This window comes from Scylla paramamosain, chromosome 19 (assembly GCF_035594125.1).
Source record: "Scylla paramamosain isolate STU-SP2022 chromosome 19, ASM3559412v1, whole genome shotgun sequence".
NCBI lineage: Eukaryota > Metazoa > Arthropoda > Malacostraca > Decapoda > Portunidae > Scylla > Scylla paramamosain.
In genome coordinates this window covers 4,337,117-4,352,995 of record NC_087169.1, presented here as the reverse complement: position 1 = coordinate 4,352,995, position 15,879 = coordinate 4,337,117, and the positions used below count along the sequence as shown (strand labels likewise).

At 38.7% G+C, this 15,879-nt stretch overlaps 1 protein-coding gene across 4 annotated transcripts in view; it reads left to right on the top strand.

Moving 5' to 3' along the window:
• Positions 1 to 4,087: 4,087 nt before the first annotated feature.
• LOC135109604 (probable acyl-CoA dehydrogenase fadE25) overlaps positions 4,088 to 15,879 on the top strand; it is a 62,128-nt gene continuing 50,336 nt past the window's right edge. For all 4 annotated transcript variants that reach the window (XM_064021033.1, XM_064021030.1, XM_064021031.1 and 1 more), the window contains exons 1-3: positions 4,088 to 4,204; positions 10,187 to 10,323; positions 11,832 to 12,012. In XM_064021033.1, the coding sequence (XP_063877103.1) occupies positions 4,153 to 4,204; positions 10,187 to 10,323; positions 11,832 to 12,012 (370 nt within the window). In that variant the 5' untranslated portion in view covers positions 4,088 to 4,152. The remainder of the gene's footprint in view (positions 4,205 to 10,186; positions 10,324 to 11,831; positions 12,013 to 15,879) is intronic.

The following is a 15,879-nucleotide window of genomic DNA, read 5'->3' as shown; positions in this document are numbered from 1 at the left end:
AAGTGTTACAGACTGCAGTTGACGCCAACGTTCGACTCGTGAACATTCCGAAAAGAATTAGAAGGACTGGTGGTTTTATGATGACAGAGCCAACCAGAACGAAAAATATCCATCGTACCTGCAACAGTCAAGCACACACAAACATCCCATTCACAAAAACAGAACTCGAAAAGGCCTTGAAACAAAGGAAGGACACAGCCACAGGGTTGGGCAATATCACATACTCCATGATAAGAAAGGCGGGTCTAGTCGTTCACGATCATCTATTACGACTCATCAACAAATCATACAACATGAGCATACTCCCATCAGGATGGAAAGAAGCCACCATATGACCCATTCCCAAGCCCAAAGAACCAGGCAAAACAAGTCCCATCTCTGCACTGAGTTGTCTCGGCAAAACTGCAGAGAGAATGGTCCTTGAGAGACTCAGGTGGACCACAAAGCCCTTCAGTGCTAATATCTACGCATACATACAAGGAAAAGGTACCAGGGATTGCCTTCTCCAAATGCTGGCAACAAAATCCGACAAAAAGGCAATCGTGACCTTCCTTGACTTAGCAAAAGCATTTGACCTCGCCAGTCCCACTGCCATCCTTGACTCCCTGGTTGTGAAAGGTGTTAAAGGCAAATTACGAAAATGGACAAAAAGACTTCCTCACGAATAGAACAGCAAGAGTCAGATATCAAGGGCATTACTCCGAAACAAAAAACATTCTCTAACGACACGCCACAGGGCAGCATTTTAAGCCCTTTTTTATTCAACACTCTTATGGAAAATCTCGTCACACTTACACTTCCAGCTGGGTCGCATATCCTCTGCTATGCTGACGACATTGCAATAATTACACATGAAAACAGACACAAAAAAACATCACAAATTCCCAACGGACAGTGAGTACAGTTTTAAAAAATGCCAGTCCTTAGGACTCAAAATAAACCTAAATAAAACGAGATCCATCTCCTTAGGCAACAATCCCCAGAGACACCACTGTATCCCCATGACAGCCCTCTGGAATGTGCACAGAACCAGCAATACCTCTGCATTTGGATAGACTAAGACCTAAAATTCAATGCTCACACGGCCTCCCTTAAAGAACGCCTAGAGCACAGAATCAGGACTATGAGATCCCTATCAAGCCTAGAAAGAGGAGCAAATGCACGAGTGATCACCTTATATTACCTACAAACTATCAGATCACTAGTTGATTACGTATCCCCGGTACTGACAACAGCCAAATAAAAACATATAGACACTTTACAAAAAACTACAGAACAAAGGACGACGGATAATACTCGTGGCCCCCCAAATGAACAAAAAACCTCAACCTTACAAGCCGAATGCAGATTGCCCACCATACATAACAGATTACACTCCCCCTACATACCACTCCTTCACAAACACGCAACCAGCTCATGTAACACCACACTACTTCAGAAACTCCAACAGACTCTGAGACAAGACCCCGTGCTATTCACGGACAATAAATGAATCAGAAGAGCGGCAAACTGCATTCGATCTTTCAACGCCCAGGATGTATTCCTTCACCACCACACAGATCATCCTCACCGAAACTTTGTTCCATCACTACCATGGCTCAACAAACCTTGGGAAATAACAATAACAAAACTCAGCACAAAAAAGACACAGCTCAGTACGCACCAGTTTGCAAACAAAGCACAACAAGCCCTGTCAGCTGTGCAGAATAAAGGAGCAGAAGTCTACTTTGCGGACGGTTCAGTAGATCCAGTGACGCAAAGAGTAGCAGCTGCCTTCACTCATTAGACTGAAGCAGCCCACTTCCGTCTGCCCTGCAGACGGAATTAGTAGCAATCCAACAGGCCCTAGCTCATGCAGAAAATAAACAAGGAGATGTGATCATCCACACCGACTCCTTGAGCTCCCTGCAAGTACTCAGACAACACACACCAAACGACAACATATATATATATATATATATATATATATATATATATATATATATATATATATATATATATATATATATATATATATATATATATATATATATATATATATATATATATATATATATATATATATATATATATATATATATATATATATATATATATATATATATATATATATATATACATCCATACACGCTATAGTCACATGAATTAAGTTACAGAACAGACACATACACTTCAACTGGATTCCAAGTCATTCAGGGGTTCAAGGAAACAACAAAGTCGACGCTATCGTTAAGGACGCTCTGAAGCTCCTCGCAGTCACAACACACATCCCAAAACCCAGAACAGCATTCAAGACCACCATGAAACAAACAGCATTACAAAGAAACTGGACAAAACTCCATATGGAGGCCGCGGAAGGATCACCAAACGCAAATTGGTACACCATCGCCACGAACAACACCTCACTCCCTGAACAGACACTACCAAGACACATTAGAACACGCATGCACAGACTTAGTCTGGGGTTTAAGTTCCTCTCAGAGTTACAAGATCTTTTACCCGAAGTCTGCACACACTGCAAAGCACAAACCAATACACCACTCTCACACTAGATACAAGACTGCCCAGCAACTGCCAACTCTGTGAAAAAGACGTCCGGCAACGCACCACACATTATCCATGATACACTAGCCAACACAATAATGCGCTTGGTGACCCTATGTCCACCACCACGTTAAAAATCTTCTTCTTAATTTTCTCTGCCCATCCAGACAAATGGACCATATGAACCACACTGCTCCTCGGTGTATCTCACACACTGCTCACGCGGGTAAATGAGACTTAGCTGAGTGGGGAGTCACTGCCATCCATCACTTAAGTCATACAAATAAGAGAAAAAAAAAAACAGCTGTGGGTCAGCTCTAGTCATCAAGGCCCACGTCACCTTGACTTTTCAAGGTGTCAATCAACACACACACACACACACACACACACACACACACACACACACACACACACACACACACACACACACCGTGTGTGTGTATGTGTGTGTGTGTGTGTGTAACGCTAGTTCCATAAGTTTCAGGAAGTGAAGGTATATGTTATTATAGATCGAAAATATTTTATGCATATATTAATTTTAAGGCGCTGTTTAATCGCGTTCTGAAATTCAAGCGCGGACTTGCAACAGACAAAATGACCGGGCATGGCGAATAATCACGTCGGAGAAACATCATTTCCACACAATACTATCTGAAGGTATTCATTGTCACTGTCTCGGAGGGAAACTGTGTGATCTGATTAATAATCAGCTTGTTCCCTGCTAGCGTCGCTCCTTCCTATCTCCTGCCCGGGCAGGCATGGTGCCACGCAACTTATTGTTTTATTTATCGTTAATTGTATATATATCTATCGTTTATTACATCCACACGATCAATTTGTGTATTGTTGTCACTCGTCTCGTCATGAGACACTTTATAGCTCCAAATTTTTTGAAACTATGACTGAATTATTCACAATTTCAAATCCCCGCACTGGATTTCCACCTGAGCCCTCCTGTTCTACCCTTATATATATATATATATATATATATATATATATATATATATATATATATATATATATATATATATATATATATATATATATATATATATATATATATATATATATATATATGAATAATAATGTGTAAAATTTCTCAGAGTAAAAAAAAAATAAATTAATTAATTAATAAGTACATAAAAAAGAAACTGAACTATTTATTATTAGGATCAGTTGGGTTGCATACGCGAAGGACACCGAACAATGAATAAACGAAACCTAAATTAGTGAGTAACACAACAATACTTGTTCACTTATATTGCATCATGCAAGGCTAGCTTGTAACACTAGCAGGAATGTAAAGCAAACTGAAACTTTGCCCGAGCTTAATGATATCAAACCAATGTGTCCTGCAATCTTGAACAGATGGTATCATGTCACAATAAACATATTGAATAAAATTTCACTTCTTTTTTTATGGTTGTATGAAAAGGAGACGATTTACTTTAAAACGTATGTGACTTCGTTAGTTATCCAGTATGATGACGATTGGTATCTTGGTAGAGCTAGCCAAAAAAATATAAATATAGGCCATGATACTTGTGTGAGGAGACCATTTATAGCGTCGTCTCCACCTCTTCATCGCACTCTTGCATCAACACCGCCATGTCCCCTGTACTGCCGGGCTCAAGAACACCCTTTCAACCTTCAGCACCACGTAATACCTTCATCCTTTGTGATGGATTTGTTTTGTGAACAGGACATGTGAATGTGAGGCTGCAAGTGTGTGCGTTAGCCCTTGTGAGTGCACTGAGTTAAACTCAAGGTCCATTTTACAAAATCACTGTGAATGTTAATTTAGAAAGAGTGAATTGAGCTTAGGGCTAAATGAGTGAGTGAGTCATATGATGCAGTAAAAAAATGGGGGTCAGGGTTCAGTGGGTGAGAAAGAAATATTACCGAAAGGAGCGCCATTTAGGAATATTACGACATGAGAAGGAATGAAAAAACCTCGTTATTCACGGCAAATTAATGAATAAATAGATAAGAAAAAGAATGAAATAACGTGATCTGAACAGGAAGATACGAATAATTAAATATATGAAATATGAATAAAGTCATTATTCAGTTCTTAAGACTTGAAATAATCAAAATATTTTCAACGCATTTCCTAGTCCAATACTTGAAGTGTATTGTTTATATTATTATTATTATTATTATTATTATTATTATTATTATTATTATTATTATTATTATTATTATTATTATAATAATAATAATAATAATAATAATTATTATTATTATTATTATTATTATTATCATTATTATTATTATTATTATTATCATTATTATTATTATTGTTATTTTTATTATTAATGGGTAGTACCCATCTTTAAGAAAGGAGATAAAACTTTAGCGTCTAATTATAGACCTGTCAGCTTAACTTCAATTGTAGGTAAAATGTTAGAGTCAATAATAGCGAGGAACATTAGGGAACATTTAGACAAACATAACTTGATAAATCAGTCACAGCATGGCTTCACGTTTGTCTTGCCTGACAAACTTGTTAATTTTTTACAGTAAGGTGTACGAGGCAGTAGATAATGGTGATAGTTATGATATCTTATATCTGGACTTTAGTAAAGCATTTGACAAGGTACCCCATCAAAGGCTCCTGAGAAATGTTAGGGCACACGGGATAGATGGGAAGGCGTTAGGCTGGATAGGGTCATGGCTTAGTGACAGGCGACAGAGAGTGGTAATAAACGGCTCGAAATCCGAGTGGGGTCATGTAATAAGTGGGGTGCCACAGGGATCAGTATTAGGGCCATTGTTATTTCTAATGTATATCAATGACTTGGATAGTGGAATTAGTAGTGGTGTTAGTAAATTTGCGGATGACACAAAGATAGGTAGATTAATTAGGTCAGAATCGGATGCCATCGCCTTGCAGGAAGACTTAGATAGAATGAATGAATGGACGGATAGATGGCAAATGCAATTTAATATCAATAAATGCAAAGTGCTTAGCGTAGGTAGAGGAAACCCACACAATAGGTACACATTAGACAACCAAACTCTGGTAGGTACAGGGTACGAGAAACATTTAGGAGTTATAGTTAGCTCTGAACTCCGTCTAGGGAAACAATGCATAGAAGCCAGAAACAAGGCAAATAGGGTACTAGGATTCATTTTTAGGAGTGTTAAAAGTAGAAGACCGGGAGTAATATTAAAGTTATACTTGGCGCTGGTCAGACCTCATCTAGACTACGCAGTGCAGTTCTGGTCCCCACATTACAGGAAAGATATAGGTCTATTAAAATCAGTACAGAGGAGAATGACTAAAAGGATACAAGGGATGAGGAGTATCCCTTACGAGGCGAGGTTGAAGCTGTTAAATTTACATTCTTTAGACAGACGTAGGTTAAGAGGGGACCTGATAGAAGTCTTTAAGTGGTATAATGGTTATAACAAGGGAGATGTAAGCAAAATTCTTAGGATCAGCAACCAGGGTAGAACAAAAAATAACGGGTTCAAGCTTGAAAAATTTAGGTTCAGGAAGGAGATAGGAAAAAAATTGGTTCTCAAATAGAGTGGTAGATGAGTGGAACGGACTCAGTAATCATGTAGTTAGTGCTAGGACACTAGAGAGCTTTAAGAGAAGATTAGACAAGTTTATGGATGAGGATAGCAGATGGAAATAGGTAGGTGTGTTTCATACAGGCTTACACTGCCACGTGTAAGCCTGGTCGCTTCTTGCAGCTTCCCTTATTTCTTATGTTCTTATGTTCTTATGTTCTATTATTATAGCTATTTAATAAAAATAAAAAATGATAATAATGTTAATAGTAATAATAATAATAATAATAATAATAATAATAATAATAATAATAATAATAATAATAATAATAATGATAATAATAACAACAATAATAATAATAATAATAATAATAATAATAATAATAATAGTAATAATAATAATAATAATAGTAATAATAATAATAATAATAATAATAATAATAATAATAATAATAATAATAATAATAATAATAATAATAATCATAATAATTAATAATAATAACAATAATAATAATAATAACAACAATAATAATAATAATAATAATAATAATAATAATAATAATAATTATTATTATTATTATTATTATTATTATTATTATTATTATTATTATTTTTATTTTTTTTTTTTTTATAATAAAATAATTTTATCTTATTTAAATACTTTTATTTATTCATATGTGTATCCAGCGCTTTGTTTTTGTTTTTTTTCCTTCTGTGTATTTTAATACAAGAACGCCACTGACCAAGGGCAACAAAAGGCATCCACATAAAAAACATAATAAAATGGCCACTTAAAGCCAGTTCCTACAGATAATTCCAAACAGAAAAACCGAGTAATGAAGTAAAAGTTTCCTTAAATCTTCCTCTTGAAAGAAATCAAGTCATAGAAAGGATGATATACAGAAGTAGGCAGGGAGTTCCAGAATTTACCAGAGAAAGGGATGAATGATTGAGAATACTGGTAAACTCTTGCATTAAAGAGGTGGACAGGATAGGGGTGAGAGAAAGAAAAAAGTCTTGTGCAGCGAAGCCACGACAGGAGGGGAGGCATGTAGTTAGCAAAATCAAGAGAGGAGTTTGAATGAAAATAGCAGTAGAAGATAGCAACATTGCAAGAGATGCAACATTGCTGCGATGAGAAAGAGACTGAAGACAGGCAGTTATAGGAGAGGAGTTGATGAGACGAAAAGCTTTTCGATTCTAGAAGAGCGGTGTGAGTGGAACCGCCCCAATACATGTTAAGCATGTATACACTGGATAGATAAGGCTTCTGTACAGAGCTGAGGGCGGTGGGGGTGAGAAAAACTGGCGGAGACGACTCAGAACGCCTTAATTTAGAACTTATTTTAGCTAAAAATGAGATGTGATAACTTCCAGTTTAAATTATAAGTAAAGGAAAAACTGAGGGTATTCAGTGTGGAAGAGGGGCATAGTTGAGTGTCACTGAGAGGAAATAATAGTTGTCTGGGATACTGTGTGGAGATGGTAGATGAAGGAAATTAGTTTTTCAGGCACAGAAAACATTATGCTTGCTCTGCTCCAAGCAGAAATTTTAAAGAGATCAGATATCAGGCTTTCTTTGGCTTCCCTGCATGAATTGTTTACTTCCTGAAGGGTTGGACATCTACGAAAAGACGTGGTAAAGTGCAGTGTGTATCATCAGCATAGAAGTGGATAGGACAAGAAGTTTGGTTTAAAAGATCAATGATGATTAGTAGAAAGAAACCATGAGGAACATTATTGTTAATAGATTTAGAAGAACCGTGACCGTCTATCACAGCAGTAATTGAAAAGACAGAAAGGAAACTTGAGATGAAGTTACAGAGAAATGATAAAAGCTGTAGGAGTGTAGTTTGAAGATCAAAGCTTTGTGCCAGACTCTATCAAAACCTTTTTTGATATGTCTAAGGGATCAGCAAAAGTTTCACCATTATCTCTAAAAGTGGAAGACAAAGACTCAGTAAGAAAAGCTAGATCACCAGTAGAGTGGCATTGATGGAACCCATTCTGGGGATCAAGTAAAATATTGTGTAGTTATAGATGTTTAAGAATCTTTCTGTTGAAGATAGATTCAAAACTTCAGATATGCAGGAAATTAAAACAATAGGACGGTAATTTAAGTGATTAGAACGGTCACCTTTTTTTGGAAACAGCCTCAATGTAAGCAACCTTCCAACAAGAAGGAAAGGTAGATGTTGATAGAAAGAGTTGGAAGCAAGGTGCAAGCACGAAGGCATAATTTTGGAGAACAATAGGAGGGACCCCATTAGGTCCATTACCTTTCTGAGTGATTAGGCCAGCAAGGGCATGGGAAATCATCACTGCGTAGGATCTTAATGGGTAACATGAAGTAGTCACAGGTTGGAGAAGAAGGAGGAACAAACATCAAATCATCCAAGATAGAGTTTTTAGCAAAGGTTTGAGAGAGAAATTCAGTTCTAGAAATATATGAGATGGCAGTGATATCATCTGGTTGAAATAAAGGAGGAAAAGATGAAGAAGCAAAGATAATGGAGATGTTTTAGACTGGATGCCAGAAGTCACGAGGGGAGTTATATCTCGAAATATTTTGACACTTTCTATTAGAGAATGACTTTTTTGCTAGTTGGAAAATAGACTTTGCAGAAACATAAAGCGCATGAAATTCAAGTGATGGAAGGCACAAGTACCTTTCGTTGGCCAACTCTCTAACATGTTTACCACGAAAGCAGGCTGTGTTAAACCAAAGAAAGAGCTTTAGGTCGAAAGAAAGAGTGAGGAATGTGCGTCTTCATTCTATACACTATCAACTCTGTTATAATTTGGAATACATAGACGGATCTCTGACACAGAAGTAGTCATTCCAAGGAAAATCGGCATAGTAACTCCTCAGGTCCCCCCAACTGGCAGAAGCAAAATGTTGGAGGCACCTCATATCAGAGGGATCCTGAAAAAGGGTTGAAGCGCTAGAATAAGATACAGATATGATATTTTGATCAGAGGACCCCATCAGAGAGAATAGGGTAACAACATAAGCAGGATGAGAAGTTAGGAAAAGGTCATGAATGTTGCGTGAATCTGTAAGACAGTCAGGAATACGAGTAAGGTGTTGCACCAGTTGCTCTAGGGCATGAGAAATATCAAAGTTAAAGGTTATTTCAATGGTGTGAGAGGAAACCCAAACCTGGTGGTGAATAATGAAGTCTCTAAGAATGGAAATCTAAGCAAAAGAGAAGAAAGGCAGAATGTGGTCTGTTATGAAATTTAAGTAGTCAAAGATTTTCTACTGGTCAGATGAGTTAGGTGAGAATACAGCACAGATAAATTTAGTTTGAGAGTGACTCTGTAGTCGTAGCCAGATTGTGGAAAACTCTAAAGATTCAAGAGCGTGGGCACGAGAGCAGGTTAAGTCGTAGCACACATAGACGCAACATCTAGATTTGGATTGAAAATGAGGACAGAGAAAAAAGGAGGAAACACAAAAGGGGCTACTGTCAGTTGCCTCAGATACCTGTGTTTTAGTGAGGAAAATAATATGAGGCTTAGTCGAGGAGAGGTGGAGTTCTACTGATTGACAATTAAATCTAAGGCCACGAATGTTGCAGACGTTAATGATGAAAAAAAATCGAGGAGGGTGTGAAAACATTTAGGATCGATACCAGAGCAGTCCGACTTGAGGACATTTGCGGTACCCTTCCCTGATGGGACTTCGAGGCTACTTTAGGAGACGCCATGATAGTTATGATTTTTTTTTTTTATTTTGAGTTAAGGGTGTGTAATTAGTTTTGTGTGAAGAACAAGCTGTGACTGACCCCCCTTGTGTTGTGAGAAACAAAGGGAATCGTTCCTAGCTAAGTTTAATGATAAGTTTACAGCACCCTCTGATCCAGTGCTTTAGACCTCACTGGGAGTAATTATCGTTTCGGCAGGTGTCTGCTACCTGTTCTTGTGTGTGTATGTGTGTGTGTGTGTGTGTGTGTGTGTGTGTGTGTGTGTGTGTGTGTGTGTGTGTGTGTTCTAGTTGCTCATTCACATGAAATACTGTGAATAATGTACTTACTGTAGGCACTTTTTGTTTATCAGCCTATTCGATTTCAGTGTTCACATCTAACCTAAGAATCTTTTATTACGTACTATTTAGAAATTAAGAAATGGGGCAAGGGAGACTACTGGGGACTGTCTGCCGACCATGACCCAGATTGGCTACTGACGGAGAAGCAGAAACAACTTCGGAATGACCTGATTGAGCTGTGCAGGGTCAAGATTCGACCTCAAGCGGTAGGTAATGAGATTGTTAAATGTTTGGAGGCATAATGGGTCAGTCATCTTCAGTTAGACCTGGCCTGAATAAGGTCTCACATGCTTCAACACTTATCTAATATCCCTTGATAGAAAGCTGTACCTGATAGAGAAGATAGTATAATTAGCGTTAGTCTAGACATGTTCCTCATCACTGAGCCAGATCTTAATTTGATATGGAGTTGTTCGGCGAAAAAAGAACGTTTGAATTCAATACTGATGAAAACGATAATAGTACAGGATCGCCACTGTGCTCTTAGGAAGTGGCAACGAAAGGTATAGCGAAAATGTCCTGAAGAACCTGTGCCAAGATTTGATTGGTTGATTTAAGTTATGGCGCCGCAACAACGCGGTCATAAGCTGTACCGAGAACGCCACCCCTGAGTTCCAGTTACCTGCCTAGTAGTACTCGTTAAAAAAGAAAAGAATGACGCCACGAGACTGGGATCCGCACTTGACGATGAACGTCATATAAGTTTAATACAAAGCTCTCTTATCACACAACGTACTAGAAATTCTCTCTGTTGAAGCACAGAATGGTAAAATGAGAAAATATCCAGACGTAAGGTGAGTTTAGCGTGAACAGTGTGACGACAATATTGACACCATTACTGAGGTATTTCAATATTAAAAATGTATCATTTACTCCGGTACATATGTCAACTTCCTATGTCCCATCATGTAGTCACTGGTAGAGGCGGAAGTCATTCAAAGGAGGTTTTATGTAACCTGTTATCTCCTTTGTTTCTATCATTTATTATCATTATTATATAGCTTTTCCATATGCATCAGCACTCTCTAAGGTTTTCTTATCATTCAGTTTATCACTCAGACATATCAGGAATTTTCTGCTGTGAATTTTCTCAAAAATACCAAGAAGAGTCTGCCAAGTCTCTATTAGGGTAACTGCGTGTGAGTGTCGTCTCTTACGTATAACAGATCTCCGAACAAACAGACATCACCCAGATAATAACTTGATCACTCAGATCTTTAAGGTTGCAGAGGATGGTTAAAAAAAAAAAAAAAAAAACATGGGCAACGCGATTAAACCAGTGCTTTGAAACAAATCACCCTAGGTACGTAAACAGAAGGGAAATTGCGGGTACATTTTCCGACCTTTATTCGCTAGTTCCACATCTCCGATAATATGAGCACGTGTTATGTTTTCATACGAATATTATGAGCAAATACAAAGCAAAGAGATATTTTGTCTGCTGTTAAATGCAAGATTTCAATGTTAAACGTACTTTTCTTTCTCACCTACAAACACAATAATAAGTTCTTAATGTTTGAAACGAAGAGCAAATATTTTCTGTCACCCTGAGTTACTTTTACGAATTGTTTTGTTTCCTATATTTTATATTCCTTATTGTGGTTGTGAGAAATCATGTTATTTGACTGTGATATAGAGGTATAAATTATGTTTCTGGAGAATGTTTTAAAATTCCCACCAGTATTTCCTGCGCTACAAATAACGCTTCTTTTAGATCCAGTGTGACAAACAGTACAAGTATCCACGTGAATCCCTGAATGCTTTGGCCAAGCTTGGTCTACTGGGCTTAGTGGTGCCTAAAGAGTTGGGTGGACTCGGAGAAAGCCACAAATTCGCCTTCATCATCGTGGAGACTCTGGCACGTTATGGTTGCCCCTCCACTGCTTTAGTCTACTGTGAGTGTTAGCCTAATGGCGGTTAGTTTGCCTAAGTTTGTTGGGTCTATAGACAGGTCATCTTTGTAAATATATCCCGCGTATGTGAGCGGGCCCCGCGGAGGCTATAGTTTGCTTGTTTTTTTCTCTCTCTGTTGTCTTCCAACTTATTATACTTTAGGGTAGTTCCTATTGTCATCTGACAAAATGTCAGATGTGAGGTTTGTCAGTGTTGTATTATATGTATGTGATACTAAACTAAAACTCCTAAGGACCTTTGGTTATATATATATATATATATATATATATATATATATATATATATATATATATATATATATATATATATATATATATATATATATATATATATATATATATATATATACACACACACACACACACACACAGTAATATTATAACTAAACTAAAGGTACATTTTGTTGCACGGAGGAGGCAGTAGGCACCTGCCGAAACAATAGTTACTCCCAGTGAGGTCTAAAACACTGCATCATGGTGCTGTGAACTTATCATTAAACTCGGCTCTGACCTCACTGAACTTTTCTCTTTGTGTCTTACAATACAAGAGGACGGTCACAGCCTGCCCTCTAAAGACAACTTTCTTCCACCACACAAAACTACAGGCACATAATAACACACTCATGGCAACTCCTACACCAGCCTCTGAGTTCCCATCTGGGAAGGGGACCACAAATGTCCACAGGTCAGACTGCTCTTCTGATAACGATTCTAAGTGTTTTGACACCTCCCCTCTACTTTTGCTTCATTAACGTCTGGAACATTCGCGAACTTAGATCTAATTTTCAATCCGTAGAACACAACCTCTCCTCTCCTAAACCTCATCTTCTTTTCCTCACTGAAACTCAGGTGTCTGAGGCAACTGACAGTAGTCCCTTTTCTGTTCCCACCTACTTTCTCTATCCTCATTTTCAAGCCAAAGCTGGATGTTGCATTTATGTGCAAAATAACTTGAATTTTCCGAGTTTTCCACCATCTGGCTACGACTACAAAGTCACTCTCAAACTAAATTTATCTATGTTGTATACCTCCCACCTAACTACTCTAACTATAAGAAATTCTTTGACTATTTAACTTCCAGAGTGAAGCACATTCTAACTCTCCTCACTTTTGCGGAGGTCTCCATTCTTGGAGACTTCAATGTTCACCACTAGCTTTTCCTTTCCTTTCTCTTCACTGACCATCCTGGTAAACTAGCCTTCAACTTTGCTATCCTCCACGACCTAGAGCAATTGGTGCAACACCCTACTTGTATTCCTGACCGTCTTCAAGATACGCCCAACACTCTTGACCTTTTTTTAACCTCTAATCATTCTGCTTATGTTGTTACCCTCTTTTCTCCATTGGGCTCCTCCGATCACAATCTCATATTGTTCCAATATCTCTTCAGGATCCCTCTAAGCGGAGGTGCCTCTGGCATTTTGCCTCTACTAGTATGGGGGACCTGCCGATTTTTCTTGGAAAGGATACTGCTTCCTTGAAAGAGAGCGTCTTTGTGTGGGGAGCGAATAACAGAGGTGATAGTGTCTGGCATGGAGGCGTACTCGTACATTCCTCCCTCTTTTTCTTGACCTAAACCATCCAAACCTCGGTTTAACGCAGCCTGTTTTCGTGCTATACATGATAGAGAGGTAACCCACAAATGGTATTTAAGCCTTTCTTCACCGAAATCTCATCAACTTTATATTTCTACCCGGAACCATGTTAAGTCTGTTCTTCAATTAGCTACAACCCCAAGCATTAATAAAAAGTATCAAAATACTCAAGATCTAACTCCCCTCGTGAATTCTGGCATCTAGGGAAAAACAACTTCAGTAACTTTGCTTCTTCTTTCCCTCCTTTATTTCAACCAGATGGCATCACTGCTATCATTTCCATCTCTAAAGCTGAACTCTTTGCTCATACCTTTTGCTAAAAACTCTAATTTGGACAATTCAGGTTCTACTCCTCCCTCTCCTCCATCCTATAACTGCTTCATATTACCTATTAAGTATCTAAGGCACTGTTCAGGGGGTGCTGTGAACTTATCATTAAACCCAGCTGTGACCTCACTGAACGTTTCCCTTTGTGTCTTACAACACAAGGGGGCAGTCACAGCCTGCCCTCTAAAGACAACTCTCTTCCTCCTCACAAAACTACAAGCACCTAATAACAGACACACACTTCACCCAAAAATGTTTAAATCATCATGGCGACTCCTACACCAGCCTCGGAATCCCCATCTGGGGAGGGGACCATAAATGTCCTCAGGTCGGACAGCCTTTCTGTCGACGACCCTAAGTGTCTTAACACCCCCATCAACTTTTTCTTCATTAACATCTGCAACATTTGCGGTCTAAGATCTAATTTTCAATCTGTAGAACACCAACTCTCTTCTTGTAAACCTCATCTTCTTTTCCTCACTGAAACTCAGGTGTCTGAGGCAACTGACAGTAGCCCCTTTTCTGTTCCCTCCCTCTATCCTCATTTCCGATCCAAAGCTGGATGCTGCGTTTATGTGCGCAATGACTTAACCTGCTCTCGTGCCCACGCTCTTGAATCTTCCGAGTTTTCCACCATCTGGCTACGACTACAGAGTCACTCTCATACTAAATTTATCTGTGATATATACCTCTCTCCTAACTCCTCTGACTATAAGAGATTCTTTGACTACTTAACTTCCAAAATGGAGCACATCCTGACCCTCTTCCCTTTTGCAGAGATCTCCATTCTTGGAGACTTCAAAGTTCACCACCAGCTTTGGCTTTCCTCTCCCTTCACTGGCCATCCTGGTGAACTAGCCTACAACTTTGCTATCCTCCATGATCTAGAGCAATTAGTGCAACACCCTACTCGTATTCCTGACCGTCTTGGATATACGCCCAACATTCTTGACCTTTTCCTGACCTCTAATCCTTCTGCTTATGCTGTCCTGCTTCCCAGTCAGAGACCCGTCTTTGTGTGCTGAGCGCATAACAGAGGTGATAGTGTCTGGTATGGAGGCGTACATTCCTCACTCTTTTTCTCGTCCTAAACCTTCTAAACCTTGGTTTAACACAGCTTGTTCTCGTGCTATACATGATAGAAAGGTGGCCCACAAAAGGTACTTAAGCTTTCCATCACCAGAATCTCATGCACCTTATATTTCTGCCCGGAACCATGCCAAGTCTGTTCTCCAACTAGCCAAAACCTCATTCATTAACAGAAAATGTCAAAACCTTTCAAGATCTAACTTCCCTCGTGATTTCTGGCATCTAGCCAAAAATATCTCCAATGCTTCTTCTTCTTTCCCTCCTCTATTTCAACGAGATGGCACCACTTCTATCACATTTATTTCTAAAGCTGAACTCTTTGCTCAAACCTTTGCTAAAAACACTACCTTGGAAGATTCTGGGCTTGTTCCTCTCTCTCCTCCACCCTGTGACTACTTCATGCCACCTATTAATATTCTTCGCAATGATGTTTTCCATGCCCTCGCTGGCCTAAACCCTCGGAAGGCTTATGGACCTGATGGGGTCCCTCCTATTGTTCTCCGAAACTGTGCCTCCGTGCTTGCACCTTGCCTAGTCAAACTCTTTCAGCTCTGTCTGTCAACATCTACCTTTCTTGCTGGAAGTTTGCCTACATTCAACCTGTTCCTAAAAAGGGTGACGGCTCTAATCCCTCAAACTACCGTCCTATTGCTTTAATTTCCTGCTTATCTAAAGTTTTTGAATCTATCCTCAACAGGAAGATTCTTAAACATCTATCACTTCACAACCTTCTATCTGATCGCCAGTATGGGTTCCGTCAAGGCCGCTCTACTGGTGATCCTCTGGCTTTCCTTACTGAGTCTTGGTCATCCTCTTTTAGAGATTTTGGTGAAACTTT